The sequence below is a fragment of the Mobula hypostoma genome, chromosome 2 (genome assembly GCF_963921235.1).
Source record: "Mobula hypostoma chromosome 2, sMobHyp1.1, whole genome shotgun sequence".
NCBI classification, from domain to species: Eukaryota; Metazoa; Chordata; class Chondrichthyes; order Myliobatiformes; family Myliobatidae; genus Mobula; species Mobula hypostoma.
Genome location: NC_086098.1, coordinates 112,593,964 through 112,617,201, shown reverse-complemented (window position 1 = coordinate 112,617,201; position 23,238 = coordinate 112,593,964). Strand labels below are relative to the sequence as shown.

The 23,238-nt window shown below is 39.9% G+C and overlaps 1 protein-coding gene across 2 annotated transcripts in view; it reads left to right on the top strand.

The window, feature by feature from the left end:
• The window catches only part of hbs1l (HBS1-like translational GTPase), a 181,637-nt gene that overhangs the window by 33,866 nt on the left and 124,533 nt on the right, over window positions 1–23,238 (top strand). Inside the window, exons 4-5 of one of the 2 annotated variants that reach the window (XM_063040429.1) lie at window positions 8,759–8,953; window positions 15,133–22,637. In XM_063040429.1, the coding sequence (XP_062896499.1) occupies window positions 8,759–8,953; window positions 15,133–16,604 (1,667 nt within the window). In that variant the 3' untranslated portion in view covers window positions 16,605–22,637. Of the gene's footprint in view, window positions 1–8,758; window positions 8,954–15,132; window positions 22,638–23,238 lie in introns of those variants that run through there. The other variant, XM_063040428.1, reaches the window with a different exon arrangement.

The window sequence follows — 23,238 nt, the reverse complement described above, 5'->3', positions numbered from 1 at the left end:
CCGCACGTATTTGGAGTTTGCCCGTGAGATGCAGACATATTGTGAGCGTTGGTGCGCCTCGAAGGGGGTAGAGGGGGATTATGACAGACTGCTACAACTGATTCTGATTGAGCAGTTTAAAAGTTGTGTCCCTGAGGGTATGAGACCCTACCTCGATGAGAAAAAGGCAGCCACGTTAGCCGCAACTGCTAAGTTAGCGGATGAGTATGCGTTGACGCATAAAATGAAGTTTGCCCCGAGTAAAGGCTACCAGAAGGGTAGTCAGGACGGCGGGGAGAGTCTGCCGGAAAAGTCAGAAAGTAAGCCGGGGACTAGTGAAAAGGATAAGGTAGACCGGGAGCAGTCTGGTAGGAAGTCTCCTGGGGTCGTCTGTTATAATTGTGGGAAAGCCGGACACTTTGCGTCCAGGTGCTTTGCCTCAAGGACGGAGGCGGGGAAAGGAAAAGCGGAAATTTTGAATGGCTGTATCGAGCTGTTAAGCGAACCGTTAGGGAAGGACAGGTCTGAAAAAGTCCAGGAAGGGCGCGAGAGGTTTATCTCGGCCGGACTGGTGTCAGTGAAGGAGAGGTTAAAACCCAGTTCCAGTGCGGATCTGGAGAGACACGGGAGCGTGTCAGTCACTAATACTGAAGAGTGTATTAGAGTTTAGCTCAGAGACTGAGACTGGGGAGGTAGAGGCCAAAGGTGTTGGGGAAGGGACAGAGTCAGTCCCTTTGCACCAGATACACTTACAGAGCAACCTGGTCTCTGGACTAGTCACGATCGGGGTGAGGTCCGAATTACCGATGAAAGACGTGGAAGTCTTGCTCGGTAATGACCTCGCCGGGGGAATCGTGTTCCCAGTCGTGAGATTGACAGGTCAGCCTGCCAGCATTGAGGCCCCGCCCATGGACTCACAGGTTCATCAGGGGCCCGCGATAGTGAATTTAGCTGAAACGTTTCTGCCAACCTTGTATGAGACAGGGTAACACACATCAAAGTTGCTGGTGAACGCAGCAGGCCAAGCAGCATCTATAGGAAGAGGCGCAGTCGACGTTTCAGGCCGAGACCCTTCGTCAGGACTAACTGAAGGAAGAGTGAGTAAGGGATTTGAAAGCTGGAGGGGGAGGGGGAGATGCAAAATGATAGGAGAAGACAGGAGGGGGAGGGATAGAGCCGAGAGCTGGACAGGTGATAGGCAAAAGGGGATACGAGAGGATCATGGGACAGGAGGTCCGGGAAGAAAGACGGGGGGGGGGTGACCCAGAGGATGGGCAAGAGGTATATTCAGAGGGACAGAGGGAGAAAAAGGAGAGTGAGAGAAAGAATGTGTGCATAAAAATGAGTAACAGCTGGGGTACGAGGGGGAGGTGGGGCCTAGCGGAAGTTAGAGAAGTCAATGTTCATGCCATCAGGTTGGAGGCTACCCAGACGGAATATAAGGTGTTGTTCCTCCAACCTGAGTGTGGCTTCATCTTTACAGTAGAGGAGGCCGTGGATAGACATGTCAGAATGGGAATGGGATGTGGAATTAAAATGTGTGGCCACTGGGAGATCCTGCTTTCTCTGGCGGACAGAGCGTAGATGTTCAGCAAAGCGGTCTGTAGTGAGACAAGAGGTCGTGAGGGAGCTGGGATGGACGTAGCAGTAGCCAGGAAAGAATTTGTGCAGACGCAGGAGCGAGACGAGGGGCTGATGATTTTGGCAGAGACCGCTCTCTCTGACACAGCCTTGACAAGCTATTGTGCGGAGGAGAAAGTGCTAAGGAAGAAAGGGAAATCAAGTACAGTATCCGCAGATGAGGAGTGGGGGGTGGTGCAAAAGAGTTATGGAGATGAGGTTTTTAACATGGCCCACGAGGTACCCCCCGGTGGACATTTTGCGGTGCTGGAGGAAAGAGATTTACCGGCTGCCCAGGGGGAAGAATGTTATTGATCATGACCGACGCGAACTGAGACGGTCACCGGCTTTTGATATGCTAACAAACCTAGTCGGTGTTAGCGTGGAAATCAAAGAAGCTAGGGGCCCCCTGATAAGAGAAAAAAACCATTTTGAACAGATTAGTATGGGATCGATCAGATGGGAGAAGGCTATTGTTTTGGCCAGGTCTACTGATAAGGTCTCTCCCTTAATCCCCGAACAAAGCGAATCTTTAGCAGAAGTAATTAAACGACTCGCACCCGTGGGTTTGATTGTCCCGAGGAAATGCAAAGAACTGGGACGTTGGGTGATGTCTGTTACAATAGGTAAACCTAGTAAACAACACCTATATATTTTGAGTAATTCAGTGACTAAAGGGCTGATGAACACAGAGGTGTGTATTGGCAATTTAATACGGCTGTCTGAAGCCAGTTTGATAGTGAACCTTGAAAAAAATGAATTCGGCCACATGAGGGTCACTTACCTGGGAATTGTGGTGACACAGGGGCAGCTGGCAGCGATGCAAGCTACAGTGCAGGCTATCGCTGACCTCCCAACCCCGACAGACAAGAGGGCCCTCAGTAGGCTCTTGGAGATGGTGGGGTACTGCAGGAAGTTTTGCAATAACTCTGCGGTCAATACCCGTCCCCCTCCTACTAAGCCCTTGCGAGAGAACATTGAGTCGGAATGGGACGACCCTTGTTATTGTGGTCCGGGACAAAACCAAATGAGAGGTTACATTGGTCGCAATTCATCAGTGTTTTTGGCTACTATGAAGTTTGCTGAGTTGGAGCCTGGTCTAAGGGATTATTAATAACACGTGTAAAAGGAACAGAAAATGCGATGACTGTCTGTCAAGGTGTTGACAGCTTCAAATTCTTTGTGTTAGCCAAATAGCTGATAAAGATGTATATTTGCGTATGTATCAAATAATGTATTCATGTTTGTAATTTTTACCTCCCGGTAAAAATCCTTAAAAGGGGGCAAGTGTGACGAGAACACACATAAAATTAAGATGTTTGCTGGCCTGGGCTAGCATCAGTGACATCAGCAAGTGGTCTGCCACCTGCCCTCAGGGGAAGGAGAGATAAGGAACAATGGAGCAGTGTCTGGAGATGTGTAATGAAGGAATGGGGGAGAGAGAGCTGTCTGGAGCGGCTCCCCCTTTGAACCCTGAACTGTTTGAAGTGGTGGACAGGCGATGCCCCAGCAGGGGGATAAAAAGGGACCGGTTCGCTAAGGCGACACACACACGCCACCCGAGGTAGTGAGACCCTGGAAGCGGTACGCTTCTCACGAGTCGGTGAGAGGTACCAGACAACGGCCAGGGTGGAAAGGTACGATCAGCGGGAACCCGGTGTGTGTCCGCCCTTGCCTGGGTGCCGGGTTCACTGCAGAGGATCGACCGCATCTGGAGGAGGGGTCACAGTCGGTGACCTCAGGTGACATCACCAAGGACCCGCCCAAAAAGTTGCTTGTGAGCCATATCGCCGGTCTGTGAGTGAAGCCGTGTATGAATAGTTGCTCCTGTTCTCTCTCTCTCTTCCCCCACGTTGTCCATCGCCATGGCAACGATTACTGCGAACTGAACTACTAAACTGGACTGAACTTTGAGTCACTTTGAAATTTGGTCATTTACCCCTAGACAACGATAGAGCTTGATTGATGCTGTTATCTTAATTCTGTGCACATGTGTGTTTATCATCGCTGAACTGTTGCATTTATTATCCTTTCGATTACTGTGTTGCTTGTTTCTTTAATAAAACTTTCTTAGTTCTAGTACTCCAGACTCCAACTGAGTGATCCATTTCTGCTGGTTTGGCAACCCAGTTACGGGGTACGTAACAATGCAAATGACACATTTCATTATGTTTCAATGTATATATGATAAATCTGAATTTATTAATTGCCTATCAACTACATTTCCATTACTAACAATATACCTAAGTAGTGAATTTCTGTGGTTCCAATTTAGTTAGGTCGCTGGAAGGGCCGCAGCTTTAGGACTGCATTCTATTAACCTGTGATGTCTTTTACCTCATTCCATTCAGGTTCAGATTAGTTCATTGTCATATATACCAGACTAATGATTAATTTTGAAAGTTCAAGGCCTGGCCTTATGCACTTGCCTATCTTGTGTGTTGAGATTGTAACTTCTGGATGGCACAGTGAAAAATTTAGAGAAACATCCTGGAGAAATAACACTTAGAGCACTGGACACATTACCAGGATTCTTTCATTTGGGTTCAGGATGGCATTGCTGAGGTTAATGAAGGCACTTTCATCTTGATCTGCTGCGTGAAAAGATTATTTGCCAGAGGATGAACTGATTAAGTGTATAATGCAAAATCAATGTTACCCAAAACAAGGGTGGTTATCTGTTCTTAAAACTCAACCCCAGATTGCAGCTGGAATTATTTGTTGTTAAAGTAAATATTAAAATTGCACTGCAGTGGCTTTATTGATCCTGCTAAAATACAGAATTTGAATGAGAAATCTTAATTTTTGTATTGGATTCCTGTTCTTCATGTGACAAGGTTTTCCTCTTAGGAATATTTAAACTTGACATTGTTAGTTTCTATATGTAAAAAAAAATAGAATTGTTTATTTAGTCATCATCATAAAACACAACAGACAGAAACAGGACCTTTGTCCATGCTGTATTATTTATCTGTCCAGTCCCATCAACCTGGGCCTGGACCATATCCCTCTGTACCTCTCCCATCCATGCACCTATCCAAATTTCTCTTAAATATTGAAATTGAACCCACATCCACCATTTCTGCTGGCAGCTCGTTACACACTCTCACCACCCTCTGAGTGAAGAAACTTCCCCTCATGTTCCCCTTAAACATTTCACTTTTTACCTTTAACCCATGACCTCTAGGTCTAGAATCACCCAGCCTCAGTGGAAAAAGCCTGCCAAAGGGTCTCGGCCTGAAATGACGACTGTACTTCTTTTCCATAGATGCTGCCTGCCCTGCTGAGTTCTTCCAGCATTTTGTGTGTGATGTTTTAAACATCTCTGCTAGGGCCCGTGCAATTTTTGTGCTAGCCTCCCACTGGATCTGAGGGAATATCTTGTTGGCCTCTGGGGATTTATCCACCCTAATTTTCCTCAAGATAGCAAACACCACCTCCTCTGTAATCTGCATACTGTCCATGACCTTGCTGCTTTGCCTCACTTCTATGGACCCTGTGTCCGTCTCCCGAGTAAATACGGATACAAAAAAATCACCTTAAGATCTCTGCCATCTCCTACAGTTTGATGCATAGATGACCACTCTGATCTTCCAGAGGACCAGTTTTGTCCCTTGCTATCCTTTGGCTCTTAACGTATCTGTATAAGTCCTTGAGATTCTCCTTTACCTCGTCTGCTTGAGCAACCTCATGCCTTCTTTTAGCCCTTCTAATTTTCTTAAGTGTTCCCTTGCATTTCTTATAGTACTCAAGTACCTCATTTGCACCTTCCTGCTTAAACCTGCTCTGCATCCTCATTTCTTATTATCTTTGCCTTTTATACTGATTGGAATATACAGACTACATGCTCTCAAAATTTCACTTTTGAATGCCTTGTTCTTGCCAAGTACACCTTTGCTAGAAAACAACTTGTCCCAATCGACACTTGCCAGATCCTTTCTGGTACCATCAAAATTGGCCTTTCTCATATTTAGAATCTCAATCCGAGGACCAGACGTATCCTTCATAATTATGTTGAAACTAATGACACTGTGATCTCTAGATGCAATTCTGCCACCTGTCCTGTCTCACTCCCCAGTAGGAGATCCAGTATCACAGACTCTAGTTGGCACCTCTGTGTATAGATTAAAGAAACTTCCATGAGCATATTTGTCAAGCTCTATCCCATTGAGCCCTCTTACAGTATGGGAGTGTAAGTCAATATGTGGAATTTAAAATCACCTACTATCACAACATTATCTTTCTTGCAGCAGTCTGCAGTCCCTCTATAAATTTGCTCCTCTAAATTTCGTGGACTGTTGTATGACCTATAATATGTCATCCTTTTCTTATTCTTTAGTTACACCCATATAGCCTCAGTAGTCAGGCTCTCCAGTGTGTCATGTCTGAGCACTGCCATGACTTTTTCCCTGAGTAGTAATCCCACACTTCTTCTGCTCTATCATGTGTAAAACATCAGAACCCTGGAACGTTGAGCTGCCAGTCCTGCCCCTCCTGCAACCAAGTCTCACTAATAACTACTATATTGTAATTTGATGTGCTGATCCATGCCCAAAGCTCATCCGCCTTTCCTACAATACTCCTTGCATTGCGATACACACAACTGAGAACATTAGTCCCACCAGGCTCAACCTTCTAGTACCTGATTTGTATGTAGACTTGACACCTTTCCCCACAATTACTCCACTATCTACTCTGGTGCTCTGGCAAACCTTATAGCAAGGACATTAGTCTCTCTCCCATTCAGGTGCAAACCGTCACTTCTGTACAGCTTCCACCTTTCCTGGAAGGGAGCCCACTGATCCAAAAATCTGAAGTCATCCCTCCTGCATCATCTTGTTTGCCACGCATTAAACTGTATGATCTTCCTTTTTTGGCCTCAGCATGTGGCACAGATAGCAATCTGAGATCACAATCCTTGAGGTCCTATCTTTTAACTTAGGCTATGTCCACACTAGACTGGATAATTTTAAAAACGCCGGTTTCAAGTAAAAACGACAGGCGTCCACACTACGTGTTTTTCAAAATATCTCTGTCCACATTAAAATGGATATATGGGTGAATCTACTCCTACTGGGCATGCGCAGACACATCTACAGAAAACAAGCGAAGAGGAAACTGTATAATATTTACGTTTCCGCGGCGGCATTGTGCTATTTCTATGAAATAAAACTAGAGTACCAACAACAACAGCAAAAGAAAGTTTTCAACAATGTCTTCGAGGAATACAAAGAAAACCTTCACTGGAAAAATCAGACCGGACTTCTTCGTTTAGACAGACAGTGAAGTCGAGCTGTTTCTGCCAGTTACAAACAACTACGAAGTCAGTAAAGCAGTAGGGATGTTTAATTCCAAACAAACTATTAACGTAGACAATAAAGTAAACAACATACGCATGAAGCCATCCTCTACCCAAGATCAACAAGAGAGTGGAATTTTCTGCCGCCAGACCCACACAGTATTTCTGACATTAATATTTTTAAAGATAGACTCAATCAAATCAATTTAAGGGATCTAGTCAAAAAAGCTCACTTTACAATTTAACTCTCACACCATTCACACCGACTGCACGTTATAACAGCCGTCTGGCAGTGCTTGCACTGCACCAAGCAGAAGCAGAAAAAGCATTGTTGTTGTGGTGTTGTCATGACAACGTTTTAAAATCTCTCCATTTACCCAGTCCAGACTACAACGCGAAACAGTAGTTTTCAAATTTACACACTCTGGAGAGTGTTTTCGAAAATCTCTGTTTTCAGGGGATGAAAACACCGTTTTAGTGTGGACGGAGGGTCAAAACGAAGAGAAAAAGCTTTGTTTTCAAAATTATCCGGCGTAGTGTGGACGTAGCCTCAGTAGCTAATTCCCTGAACTCACTTTGCAGAACCTCATCACTCTTTCTACCTATGTCATTGATACCTACATGGACCACATATCATCTGGGAAACTCATTCTTGTCTGCAGAATCTTCTGCCTGTTAACTACAGCCCACATCTTCTCCCCCCACCTCCCCTTCCATTCTGAGTCACAGAGGCAGACTCAGTGCCAGAGACCTGACAGCTGTGGCTTTCCTCTGCTAGGTCATTCCCTCTCTCAGCATTCGCCCCACCTCTCCAAACAGTACCCAAGGTGTTGTTGAGGGGAACACCCACAAGAGTACTCTGCACTGGCTGTCTGTCCCCTTACCCTCTCCTAATTTTCTCTGTACCTGTGTCCTGCACCTTGGATGTGACTACCTCCCCGCATGACCTCTAGGTCATTCATTTCCAGCTTCAGTTCCTTAACACAGTCTGAAAGAAGCTGCAGCTGGATGCACTTCTTGCAGGCATAGTTGTCAGGGACATTGGAGGTTTCCCTGCCTTCCTGCATCCTACGAGGAGCATTCCACTATCTTGCCTGGTATTCACAATGCTCTTAATATGCAATAAGAAAGAAAAAATAAATGAAAAAATCTGCCTAAAGCCTTTGCCTGTCTCCACCGAAGCCTCTGTGAGCCAAAGCCTGAACTCTGCACTCTTAACACTGACCAGCTCACACAATGGCTGCTCCACTTAAACCTTATTTATTTTATTAGCCCTTGCCAATTGCCTAATTATGCACAATCCAAGGTCTCCTTGGGAACTGTGCACAGAATTTCCCTACTGTTTCTTCTCCCCTTTTTTTGAACTCCCTCTTCCACTATGTAATCCAACATCTCCTTTGGAACTTAGAACTGTTTTAAGAGTTCATATTAGACAAACTATTTGAATGTGTCAAATTTGCGGAAGGAAAACATTTTAAATTAGTGAAAGCAAAAATGAAACTACAGATGCTGGAAAGACAAAATGAAATGCACAAAATACTTGGGTTATGTAGGATTTGTGGAATGAGAAACATTAATATTTTCAGATTAAAGGCCTTTTGTCAAAACTGGGAAAGAGAGAAAAACTTCAGTTAACTGTTTTTTTCGCTTTCCCAGTTCTTTAGAAGGGTCTGTAATCTGAGTTTTTATTTCTTTTCCACAGATATGCACGACCTAATGAATGTTTCCAGCATTTTCTGTTTGCATTGTGAATTAGTGTCACTTATTAAGGACATTTTCCTCTCATTTGTAGAGAGATATTCACTGTATATTTGTGAGGTAACTACCTAGAATCTTTCTGAACTTGATTTCCTGTTCTAGTTCGACTGTATGCCTGCCTTGATAAAATGCGAGAAGTCTTGGGAGAATCCGCATCGGAGCAAGTGATGATTGATGCAGTACTGAACTGTGAATATGATGCACATAAAGCCCTTGACCTTGTACTTTCTGAGGAATGCAAGCCCACCCCAGATAAAAAGAACCAAATTACAGCTCCTTCCCGGAAATCCACCATAGGTATGTAAAATATTAAGTTATTTTAGTTTTAGATGTTACTTTGGAAGTACAGTGGATTCTGGTTAATTGGATACATTGGAACCAGAATATTTCGGCTCGATTAAGCAGCTGGGGTTTCATAGAAATGCTTAAAAATATATGAAAAAAAACAAGCTATCATTTAACCAAGTAACAAATTATATATTTAATGAAATACAGAACAAATTAGAATGCTAACAATGCTACTACAGTGCTATAAAACTGTAGTGCCTAATATTTATTGACTTGATTCTTTTTATCAGTGTTCTTTTGATAGACTTGTAAATGAACAAAATCAGTGCAGATGTTTAGCGCACCTCTGGAGACAAACTGTTGACAGGTGTCTTTTTTTTAAAACCTACTGATTCCCACAGCTACCTCGACTATATCTTTCCCTACCATCCCTTGAAATGCTTTTTCCCTTTTCTCAGTTCCTTCATCTCTGCCATACCTATTCCCAAGATGCAGATTTACTTTCCCAGGACATCAGAGATATCCGCCTTCAAAGAAAAGGGTCCTTTACTCCACTTTTGATGATGCCCTCACTTCATCTTCCCAATGCCTTAACTGTGATAGAGTTCCTCTTGTCCTACCCACCTGGCTTCACCTGTCACCTTCTAGCTATCCTCCTTCCCCCTCCCACCCTCCTTTTTATTCTAGTCCTTTCCAGTCCTGAAGAAGGGTCTTGGCCGGAAACGTGGACTGTTTATTCATTTCCATAGATGCTTTTTGACCCGCGGAGTTCCTCCAGCATTTTGTCTGTGTTGATCTAATGCGGATATTGGACTGCCTTTATACAATGCTTTGCACAATTCCATCCCCCAAATCTTCATTTTCATTGTAACATTCAAGATGATTGTCTATACTTTCAAATTCTTCTTAGTTCCTAACCTTTGAAGGAGTGAAATAGTTTCATTTTCACTCCTTGCCATTTCTGGCATCTCCAAACCTGAATGCTTGAAACCATATTGATCAAAACAATTCCAAATTATCTTACTGGTTATTTCTCAACAACTGTCAGTTGCAAAACTCACTGCTTTCTGAACACAAACGCACGCTATTGACCCTATTTAATAACCATTTACTCTAAGCGCAGGGTAATGTGTAATGGCCACACAAGTGCACACGACTGATGCTAGTTAGAAACTAGTAAGTCTCCTGTCCCAATTAAGTGCCATAGTATCCCAAATAAATGAAAGGAATCCTGGCTATTTTTTCCAATTAGTTTTTGTTCTTTAAGAGTTATCCTAAGTAAGCGTGTGCCCAGTTTAACCGATGACCCAATTAACCAGAATCCACTGTATCTTCTTAACTTAAGTTAGCAAAAATTCTGAGTAATATCATTAATTTGTATACTATATGATGAAGATTGAAACTTGACTGCTTTCAATGTGAATCTTTATCACCATTAATGGTATTTCAATATAACTTTGAGGCAAAGTGTAATAGTGTATAAAATAGGGAATCAAACCTTAGAATTATCTTTGCTTGGTTTCCAGTTGATTAGAGCATTATTATAATGAACACTCTAGGGTATAAGTTTTATTACCCAGATCTTGTACTTCACCTAAATTTTTGAATTTTGTTGTGTGGTTTCTTATATTGGAAAAGCAAGGTGAGTAAACACTTTTGAGAGAGTTACGTTACATAAATTGGGATTAATTCATGTGAAGGGATGTACAGTATAAAGACCCATGCTTGTGTAATAATTTCATTTTAACAATTGACTTTCTTATATATTTAGTTTCAGCTTCTATTGATATTGTTTTCTTACTATTGATGACTAGTCCTGTTTATTAAGCTATTCTGTTTGAGCTCTATTAGAATATGTGCTTTTCAACATCATTATGTGGAAAATTATTGCACAGGCTTATTTTATTATGAAATAATGGATTTGTAAAATCAGTAAAATGGGAGAAGAAATCTCAAAATCAGAACATTGAACGTGTCTTTGTTTTTTTTTGTATCTTGATTTTTAAGCAAATGATTTCTGAACACCAGAAGTAGATATTGTGGGAGAAGGGAAAATTAAATATAAAGAGGAAATGCTAAAAATGCAGTCTAAACAGGTGGAGGAATCAATTTCGCTCACTACTTTACACATCTTTCCTCTATTCCTATTCTTTATCTTTTCCAGTTGGGGATTTTTACTAAGTGCTTTAATTTCCTTTAAGTTATACATTTATATAAGTATACATTTATACATTTTAAAAGTATTTATTTTTAAAGCATACCATTCCTTAAGGATCAGTGGAGCCTCTGCTTTTGATTTGAATTTTTTTGAGTCTTGGCATAATGATGACTGACTGAAAATTATGCTAGTCATTATGTTGTTTCCAACATGCTTGCAAGTTTACTGAATAAAACAGTTGCTCAGCAATTTTGTGACTATTTGTAAACAAACATATATTGAATTGGAGCTCTAGTACAGCAGTACTATTCAGTTTCTTAATATGAGCTACTTTAAAAGTGAGAGGTTTACAGCGTAATATTTGTTTTCATACAGATCTACTGTTGTGTTGAATGCTGAATCATGTGTAACACTAAACTAAATCCTTTCATAAATACTTATCATTACTATTTCAAGTCCACATAAATGAGTATAGAATTCTCCCTACTTTGAAGTTTCAGAAGAATGTTGAATTGATTGTGGAAGTTCGCAAAAATGTGCCCTAAGAACGGAGTTCTGTAAATGTCTTTGGCTTTTCTGAAGGGTTTACTTCATGTTGTGACTCAGAAGTTTTATGCTGTATTACATGCGCACATATTCTAATGTAGGTCGGAAATGTGTGTGACTCCAGGCCCAGAAAAATCTTGTTGACTCTTATACAAGCATTGAAACGTGACCAAACAACCAGTTTCAAAATGGTCCCACTCTTACCTAACTTGGCATTGTATTCAGTTGCCTTGGTTTGAAATGATTTGCCTGCCTTTTCACATTTTTCATAAAGTTTAAAAATCAACCTTCTATAATGCTTTCCATTTTAGGAGACTAAACCCTAGTGATGTCTCATTGCGCACAAATCCTTTGTGCAGTAATCAAAAACAAAAAATAATTTTTGAGTCCTAGAGATCTATAGTTGGTGTAATTACTTAGCAGTTTCAGAATACCCATGGAGAAAGAAGCAGTTAACATTTCATAAACACGAGGAAGTCTGCAGATGCTGGAAATCCAAAGCAACAGACAAAATGCTAGAGGAACTCAACAGGTCAGGCAACATCTATGGAAATGAATAAACAGTTGATGTTTTGGGCCAAGGACTGAGAAGGAAGGGGGGAGATGCCAGAATCATTTAACCATTTCAGTTTTCTTTCAGGTTTAAAGATCAATAACTAATCTTTTCTCTTTTGACATGCTGAGTTTATAGTGTTTTGTTCTTAGTGTAATTGGGCTTTTGAACTGGGTCAGATTAGCACATTGTCATCTTTGCAGTGAACACAGATGCATTGAAATGCTTTGCCGTACAAATTTAATCATCTTCATGTTGGCTACATTTAAGAGGCCCGGGTCTCGTATTGTACTTTTTGCTTAATGTTGAATGCAGATTGGTATAAAAATGAAGCACTTGAATTATTTTCTTCTGTCTTGCATATCAAGAAGATTAATTGTTTTCTAATTTATTTAAAGGTTGACTGTTACTAATTGTAAAGTATAAAACAAGAACCTTGTGCTTGTGCAGTTGCTGATGAGTGAGGCTGCAGAATTTCTTTTAAACTTAGCCAACCAGACGATCAAAGTAGCTGCCTATGTTTATGGCTAAGCACGGGAGAATGTTCTAAAGTTTTAATCTTGCTGAAGGCAGCTACCAGCTATGGAATTCTGGTTGTTTAGCAGTTGATAGATGGCATTAACTAGGCACAGGTTGGTCAAAATTATTTGTATATCCATTGCCTTTATTGGTTGAAGAGAATTATTAGTGAAGATTTGCTCAACCTGTGGCAGTACCAGTCTTGGAGTCATTGGCACATACAGTAATAGGGAAGCTGACACTATACATACATCTGCTTTATAGGTAGTCTTACTGCTTAGTATTGAATCTGAATTTTGATATCTGGTTTCAAGGATTCATCCTGTGCTTGGTTAAGTAACTGATGATCCACTAGGAGTTATTTTAAGGAGGGTGGTGCGAAGGGAGAATGTTATCTCCTATTAGAACTTTAAAATCTCCTGTTTGAAACTTAGTGATGTGTTTTGTAATGTTCAAGATCCCTTGAGTTCCATGAAGATCTTTAGTGGATAGAATTGTCCATTCTGTTTATTAATAACCCAATAGAGGGAAAAGCCTCCAAATTTCTCAATAGTATGAAGATTTGTGGCACTGCACTTAAAATACAATTACAGGGGCGCATTGAAAATATTGTGATAGACTGATCTACATGGGCAAGTGTGAGATCATCATTTTAAACTATTAAAAAGTGTGCTTTTAAGTATTTCAATGGTGAATAGCTTGAAACAATGGGGATCAAAATGAATTTAGGAGTCTATGTGTAAAAGTAAGTGGTAGGGTTTTATTTAAATAAATGATCAGGCTTTTGGAATGTTAGCCCTTGCATCCAGGGGGTTAGAGTCCAAAGGGCTTTCTGAGTGAGGTGAGTTTTCTGAGCTCATTTAGAGGGAAATCCTGCTTGACAAATCTGTTCAAACTACTTGATGAAATAACAGAGCAGGATAGACAAAGGAGACTTAGTGGATGTTGTTTTATTGGAAATCAAATTAGCACATGAGGCTGCTTGTGTCTGGTGGTAAGAGCCCATGGTATTACATGAAAGATACTAGCATGGGTAGAAGATTGGCAAGAGGAAAGAAGTGGGAATAAAGGGGGCATACTCTGGTTGGCTGCTGGTTGGTTTGTGGTGTTCTGCAGAAATCAGTATTGAGACCGCTTCTTTTCACGTTATTTGTCAATGATTTGGAATTGGGGGCTTTGTTGCCACGTTTGCAGATGATACAAAGATAGGTGGAGGGACAGGTAGTGTTGATGAAGCAGGGAGTTAGAAGATGGACTTAGACAGATTTGGAGAACGGGCAAAGAAGTGGCAGATGAAATAAAGTGTAGGGTAGTGTTTGGTAATGGACTTTGGTAGAAGGAATAAAGGGCTAGAATATTTTCCAGATGGAGAAAATTCAGTAATCGGAGGTGCAAAAGGACTTGGGAGTCCTTGTTCAAGATTCCCTGAAGGTTAATTTGCAGTTTGATTCAGTGGTGAGAAAGGCAAATATAATGCTTGCATTCATTTCAAGAGAACTAGAATATGTGAGCAATGATGTAATGCATTGGTCAGACTGTACTTGGAATATTGTGAACAGTCTTAGGCCCCTTATCTAAGAAAAGATGCTCTGGCATTGGAGAGGGTCCAGAGGAGGTTCACAACAATGATTTTGGGAATGAAAGGGTTAATATATGAGGAGTATTTGATGGCTCTGGGTTTGTACTCACTGGAGTTGAGAAGATGAGGGAAGATCTCATTGAAATCTTCAAATCTTCAAATATTGAAAGGCCTAGATAGAGTAGATGTGGAGAGGATGTTTCTTGTAGTGGGTGAGTTTAGGACCAGAGGGCACAGCCTTAGAATAGAGTGACGTCCATTTAAAGTGGAGATGAGGATTTTCTTTAGCCGGAGGGTGGTGAGTCTATGGAATTCATTGCCACAGGTGGCTATAGAGGCCACATTATCAAGTATATGTAAAGCAGCAGTTGATATTTTCTTGATTTGTCAGGGCATCAAAGCTTCCTGGGAGAAGGCAGGAGAATGATGTTTAGGGTGACAATGAATTAGCTATGATGGAATGACAGAGCAGACTGGATGGGCCAAGTGGCCTATTTCTGCTCCTATGTCTTAGTGCATTGAAATCAGAGAATGATTTTTTTGAGATTTAAAGATCAGACAACAGTTGATTTAGAAATAAATGTAAATCTAGAGGATTAAGTCCTTTCTAATTGGGATGAAGCAATGAGAAAGTATTCCCTATTTTTAATTTACTGGGGAGTTTACTGAATTTAATTAGATTTTATATACTTGTTTAATAACAAATGCCTTTTTCTTTCACTTTTCTTGTGGTTCCATCTTTCAATGTGATGAATTTGGGAATTGCCATTGGGCTTCTGAATTCCTGTTTGGTTTCTTGTCCATCTGACTATTTCTGGCTATCGTAAGGTAAGGAGACCTATTTCATTCATCAAAATTAGTAGTTTCCAAGCATACAGATTCATGTTTTCCAGTGCCCTTATTATATGATGCTGATAATTCTTCAACTTTTGATTTGAGTATTCTCTTATCAACCAAGTCTGAGCAAAATTGTGTGTCGTCTGCTGCTGTGGTAGCTTGTGAATCTATTAATAATGAAAGTGCAAATGAGGGTGACCAAACCCCAACACAGAGTGTTTCTTTGTCGGAAATGATCAAAGAAACCCCAAATTTATTGCAGACACATACAAGGGTACCAATTGGCCCATTTGCTGATGAGACTACAATAAATTCACAAAGAGGTATTAATCTTGCAGATCTAATTAAAGACTGTGAAGGTAATAACCAAGATTTGAATCCACTCATTTTACCTGTATTACCTAATGTGATGGATTGTACTAGGCTTTCCACAGACAAAACAAAGTTGTCTTTTTCGACACAAAATAAGTCTGAGGGAATCTTGCAGCCTCCACCTACAGGATTGCTCTTTAAAGTAGGGGATACCAATCATATCCAACCTACCTATTTAACTTTGTCATCACAAAACCCTGAGTGTTTAGTACCATCACTTAAGGGTTTGAATCTAGTTGAACAGCTGAACCAACATCAGAAAAAAAATAATGGACTTAATGATACATGGGATACAGCAGGTCAAAGCAGTCTGAAAGACATAGTAGAAATGCATGGAAGTTTGTCCTTTCCTCAATGTGGAAGTCCATCTCTAGCAGATCTCATTGAAGAACATAAAAAAGGTAGTCCAAGCAGTTCTGATTCTCCATCAGTTCCTCAATGTAGCTCTACGGACAGTGTAATATTGCCGTTAGGGTCTTTGTCATTGGCACAGTTAGCTGGTGAAAGTCAGAATAAAGCTACTGGTCCTTTGTCATCTTTAATGTCCTCAAAACCATTGAATACTTCTGAATTGGAAAATATGTCACTGTTTGATTTAATAACCGAAAATGTTCAAGTACCTGAAAATTCAAAAGCACAGGGTATTCATTTTGACGCATGTAAAATGCAGCAAGCTATGGGAAAAACTGTTCGGCAGCGATCTACTGATTCAAAAGTGGTCATGAAAAATAAATCCTTGAAAACTACACGTCTTGAAAACTCTACTCAAAGTAAAAAAACAGTGAATTTGTATAAAGCGTTTAATGGGAATGTGAGCATTCGTAATCGCAAGCCATCAAGGAGGACGAGGACCACTTCTTGGACAAAACGTTGCTGTGCTGAACCATCTTGGTTTGCTCTTGCTATCTGTTTTCAGAATCCCATAAAGAAAAAGAAAAATTCATTGCTTATTCACAAGTCATTTTTGTATAGCAGACAAGTTCCAGAGAGAATGGAGAAAGATCAGGACCTTTTATTTGAAATAAAACCATTTGACTTCAGTACACCTTCACCAGATGATATTGTAAAGGCCAGTCAGAAAAAAGTATTTCATTAGAGTGTAGGACTTAGTATATAATGCTGCCTCACTTTGTATTTATATTCAATTGTGAACTGAGTCATCAGAAGAGAAGATTTTGTTCTAGATCGGAATACTTACCATCAACTGATTTTTTTGTTAAACTCTTTCTCATTTGATTCACAAGTGTTGGCCTTTCCGACTGCTACTGCAGGTTGAATAAAATTTCTGCTGTAGAAGATTGAACGTTACTGCAAAATCTTCCAAATGGCATGGTTAATTCAACCAGTGGTTACTGTCTTACACAGTGCTGAATTTTACCTCAAAAGCAAACAATATTTCAAATTTTGGTAAAGCTTTGTTTTTTTAGATTCTGAAAATATGGTTACATTTCTGTAGACCAACCTATATGAAGCTGACGAAGTTTGTTTTTATTTTTCTAACATTCTTATGCATGTTTTACAGAAGTGCAGTTCTGCTGTATTTTAATCTTTGAAAATATTCAGATTTCATTTTGTAATAGGAAAAAACCTTACCCAATTTCAAAAATTTCTTTGGTTTACACTGGCAATATTAACAAAAATGGATTTTTGCATAAGTCAATAACTCTGCTAAAGACAAGAATTCTTAAGAACATAATTGCGATTTTTATTGATTTAAGAGCCTTTTAAAGAAATAAAACCAGCTAATGGCATTTTTGGTGATGGTAGTGATTGGGAGAATTGGTGGTGTTTTCAGTATGTTAGAATTTACTATTGAACTCAGCTGAGGACCATGCAAAATACTATTTTCACTGGTGGAATTTTATATACAAGTCTAGAGTAGATATTTTCAAGATTGTATGTTTGTACTAATTTCTGTCAGCTTTTCAATTGAAAAATGACTCGTATATTGTGAACAGTTTGAAGTCCTATTCAGTGTTTACCAGCTTTCATTTTGTTATCATTTTTGAATATTTGAATGTGTAATAATAATGCTGGCACATGTATTTTTATGCCATAGCTGATATTGTTAGAGATTATTTTAATTATTAATTAAGGTGGTGAAGATTCCTCCCATTTCTCTGAGGTTAATTGTCAAAAAGAAGTAACTACCGATGGCCCCCAGTAGTTGAATTGTTAAATGCATGACTTCCTCCTGTGATGCTTAAGTTACTGTCCCAATCTGCCATAAATGGTTGTCGATCCACAGTTTAAAATTTCAATACATTTAAACTTTGTGACCTGGGAGTTATTGAAGCCCTGGAATTTTAGGCTTGAACTACTGCTTTCCTCCTGCTCTTGACCATGCATGTTTTATGGTGTTTCGTTCTTAGATGTGTTTACGTTCAGGCAAGATTTTTCACAAAAATTAGAAAACTAAAATGATTTGAATTTATTCATAGAGGAAAGTTTTAATGTGTGTATTTTAAATGAGTTATCTTGCAAACGTGTATATGTGTATATATATTTTTATATGTAAAAATTTGAATGAGTGAATTCAGATTTTGTGATTTTTTTTATTTGTATATTGAAAATTTGAAGTTTTAATTCAATTGCAGTCAATCTTCTGGATTCTGTACTGGATGAATAAATTTATTTAAAATAAATTTACCCAGATTTTGTGTTGGGAATGTTAATGAGGATAACAACATTCATTGCTTAATTTTATATGCCTTCAAAGCGGCTGGATGGGAGAACTAGCTCAGGACTGTGATGTCCAGAAAAAGTAATGCATGATTAAGTGTAGAAACCTATGTTGCTGAGTTGCCAACTGGTACTCTGAACTGATGGGATGTTTCAGAAATCTTTATAAGTTGTTGCGACCCCTAATATTTAGCTAGTAAACTTGGCAGAACTGGAACTTGATTTTAAAATTGTGAACATTTATAATTATTCCTGAATAACCTTCTGGGACTGAAAATGTAGTCTTGCATATAAACTCTTTATTCTTCAGAATGTAGTGTGGAAATATTTTTTAAAAAAAAAATCTTATTCAGTCAGTTTGTTTTTTTTTCTGCCATCTTGATTCCCAGTCTTTATTTCCCTTTACGTGTATGCTTTATGTCTGAATTACAATTAAGTTTGATTTGTCAATGAACGTGCTTGATTTTTTTTTGCTATATGCACATGCCATACACTTCCTGTAGATGGTGTTACATTGAATCAGTGAATTGCTCTTTGAAAGAATAAGTAAACACAATTGATTATTTTGTTCCTACCTGACTAATACAAAGCTATTTTGAAGAAATTCTTTCTTCATTGATTGAGCTAAGTGTGGATTATAATAACACAATGTCTTTTGTGCTCTGCTTTTCAAATTCACTTCCTTTGACTTCAGTGGAACTGAAATCTGTTGGCTAAATACATTGCACAGCTGTTGCTATATTTTACATTTGCCACAAGTGTAAATGGTTTTTATTTCAAATATTTATTAACTATGAAATTCCTTCAGAATAATATAACTCTCATTCCCCAAATTAATGTTAGCAAACTTTTATTGAAACAAAGTAACAAAAGAGGATCATACTATAATTGCTTCGCAATTATCTATATGCAGATCATGGTTTTCAGTAAGCTTTTACTTGCAAATTGAGAGTGCAGCTTCAAACATAACTGTAACAGTAATTTTCACCAAATATAAGTAAGTTTTGCACAAAATCAGTAGTTATGAAGCAACTGCACAGCATATATATTCATATTGGGGTTTATTGAATTTGAAACCAATAAGTGAGTATGGAGTTAGTGAAATCATATTTATGTAGATGATGTATGACATTATAAAAACTTGTACTTGTCAAGAAGAAAGATATCCAAAAAGTGGAATAAAATGCATTGAGTTCTTGCTATGTTGTGATTTCACATTTTTCTGGATGAAGGAAAGTATGTACCAAATGAAGATAAAACTCATCTGACACTTCCCTTGTGCTTCAATTCCCATAGTAATTACTTTTTTAAAATGACAATGTATAATTGGATAATCAGTACTTGTTTCCTAGATAATAGCAGCTGGAACAGTTTGTGTGGGGTTATTGGGGTCCCCAATTATCCCTCAGGACCTTTTGACACACCTGTCTTTGTAAGTTTCCTGAATAATGGGAAGTTCACATTTACAGATGCGCTGGGCTGTCCGCACCACTCTCTGCAGAGTTCTGCGATTGAAGTACAGTTCCAATATCAGGCAGTGATGCAGCCAGTCAGGACGCTCTCAATTGTGCCCCTGTAGAAAGTCCTTAGGATCTGGGAACTCATGCCGACCTTATTCAGCTGTCTGAAGTAAAAGAGATGCTGTTGTGCTTTTTTCACTGCACAGCCGGTGTGTACAGACCAAGAGAGGTCCTCGGTGATGTGTATACTGAGGAACTTAAAGTTGTTCGCCCTCAACCCCAGGTCCATTGATGTCAATAGGGGTTAGCCTGTCTTCATTCCTCCTGTAGTCCACAACCAGCTCCTTTGTTTTTGCGACATTGAGGGAGAGGTTGTTTTCTTGACCCCACTGTGTCAGGGTGATGACTTCTCTGTCGGCTGCCTTGTTATTGTTTGAGATTAGGCCAATCAATGTGGTATCATCCGCAAATTTAGTTAGCAGATAGGAGCTGTGGATGGTATCACAGTCATGGGTATACAGAGAATAAGGAAGGGGCTTAGGATACAGCCCTGGGGGGCTCCTGTGCTAAGGGTTAGAGGGGCAGCGGTATGGGAGCCCATTCTTACCGCCTGCCGGCGACCTGACTGGAAGTTCAGGATCCAGCTGCCCAAGGCAGGGTGAAGGCCGAGATTTCTGAGCTTCTTGTCGAGCCTGGAGTGAATTATGGTGTTGAATGCTGAACTGTAGTCCAAGAACAGCATTCTCACAAAAGCATCCTTCTTCTCCAGATGTGTAAGGACAGTGTGTACTGCTGTGGCTATTGTGCCATCTGTCTGTAGACGAATTGTAGGGAGTCCAGTTTGGGTGGTAGCATGCTGCAGACGTAGTCCTTGACTAGCCTCTCAAAGCATTTGCTTATTATTAAGCTGAGTGCGATAGGACGCCAGTTCAATTTTGCCTGGGGGTTGATTCCTTTTCATGCACAACAATCAGGTAGTTGTAGTTCATTGATGTTTTAGTTGTATATATTTTGTAATTCCAGGGTGCAAGCTCAGACTGCAAGATCTGTCATTTCTTAAATCAATGATTTTCAGAGATGTATCACAGGCAGTCAAGTTAGAGTTTTTTGTCATTTGCACAAGTACAGGTGAAATGAAGATCTTCTTTACAGCAGCGTCACAGGCACATAGAATTGTATAATCAGCATTCAAAAGAAAAACATAAATTATATAGTTTTTACAAGAAAGGGCATAACCAAAAAATTGTTAAAGAACTGAATGGTTGAAGGGATGTAGCAACTCTTGAACCTGGTGGTGTTGGGCTTCAGGGTTCTATACCTTGTAAACTCAAAATACTTTGCAGATGCTGGGGTCAAAGCAACACTCACAACACGCTGGAGGAACTCAGCAGGTCGGGTAGCATCCGTGGAAATGATCAGTCAACGTTTCGGGCCGGAACCCTTCGTCAGGCCTTATAGAGGTGTAGATATTAAGAGGCATAGATAAGTGAGAACGAAGGGTTCTCTCGAAGGTCCTACCATCTCGAAGGTTCTACCATCATCCCTGTCGGTGTTCTTTTCCAATCAATTCTGGCCGACTCATCTCTCATGCCTCTGTAATTCCCTTTACTCCAGTGTAATACTGATACATCTGACTTCAGCTTATGCTTCTCAGTTTCAGGGTGCATTTGATCATATTATGATCACTTGCCCCTAAGGGTTCTTTTACCTTAAACTCTCTAATCAATTCTAGTTCACTGCACAACTCTAATCCAGATTAGAGCTGATTCCTCCAGGGGGTTTAACCATGTACTGTTTTAAAAAAACACCTTTTAAGCACTCTAGAAATTCCCCTTCCTGGAATCCAACCTGATTTTCCCAGTCTACCTGCTTATTGACTGACTATTTGAACATTCCCTTTTTGGCATGCATTAATTTACTGCTGTTTGGGGATCTGTATACAACACCTTCCAACCCTATGTCACCTCCTTCTAATAATTTGATTTCATTTTTTTTTACCAACAGGGCAACACCACCCCTTCTGCCTTTCTGCCTGTCCTTTCAATACATTGTGTATCCTTGGATATTAAGCTCCCAGCCTATAATCTTTCAGCCATGATTCAGTGATACCTACAACATCATACCTGCCAATCTGCAAATGTGCTGCAAGTTTATTTACCTTATTCCGTATGCACCAAGTCCAACACTCTTCCTTCATTAAATTGTTTTGTCACTACCTTGAAGAATTCAATAAGGCTTGTGAGGCACAACTGCCTATCACAAAGCCAAGCTGACCATCCCTAATCTACACTGTGCTTCTCCAAATATTCATAAGATCCTCTAAGAATCCTCTCCCAATAGTTTGCCCACCATGATGTAAAACTCATCTATAATTCCCAGGATTATTTATATTACCTTTCTTCAACAAAGGCACAATGTTTGTCGACCTCCAATCTTTTGGTACTACTCCTGTGGCCAATGAGGATGCAAAGATCATCGCTAAAGGAACTGCAATTTCTTTTTTGCTTTTCATAATAACCTCTCACCTTGAAGTTGCCCACATTTCTATTGGGATAAAAATAATTCTGGTTATCTACTCAATCTGTTTCTCCCCTCAGTCTTCACTCCAGAGAAAACAACACAAGTTTATCCAACTTTTCCTTGTGGCTGTACTCTCTAATCCTGGCAGCATCCTGATAAACCTCTTCTGAATGCTCTCCAAAGCCTCCACAGTTTAGAACCTGTTTCCCTCTGTTGCTGTACTATTGCTGAAGACATACTTCATGTCACTGTTGTGTGCCTGATATCTTTAGAGTGTCGTGCATGAAAGTGGTCATTGAGTTATATTATCTGGCATAAGTGCAAAGATTTTCACTGATCATTTATACTGCAAATCAAATATATTATAATTATTAAAAATTCAAAGTTATCAATTAACAGCATTTCCCCTTTCCCCTTTCCCATTTCCCATTTCCCTCTTCTCCCATCCTCCCTCCCTGTCGTTTATGTCTTGTCTTCCATGAGATCTTTTCCTTGCATCCTCCGTCCCTGAGCCTTTTTGCATCTTCCTGTCGTGCATTTTTGCTTCAGCATTGATTCCCCAGCCTGCACTCTTATTTGCCTGCTGCTGAAAATGTGCTTGGTTGGGATGTGTCCTAATTAGGCAGGTTACACTTCAGTAGAGCTGGGCCAGTCCTCTTAGAGCTGACTTGGTGGTGAGATGGGACCCTCAAAAAGAATTCAGGAGGGAGAATCATAGTAAGAAGGGGAAATTACAAAAGCAGTAAATGAGATAAATGGTAAAAGCAAAGGGGCTGAAAGTGTTAAATAGGTAGTATTTAAAGAAATAATACACTTGCTGCAAATTAAAATATATTTAAAACACAAAGATTCGAAAGGGAAAGTGTCTGACTAAGAAGTTAAAGTTGGTACTAAATCACAAGAAGGGGCTTAGAAAGTTGCAGAAATAGTGGGCTGAAAATTGAGTGTGTTATAGAACTCACAAAGAAGGATCAAGAAGCTCATAAAATAGCACAGTGGATAAGAGAATGTACAGACAAGAAATAAATTAAGAGCTTTTTTAGTTATGTCGAAAGGAAAAGCAAGGTC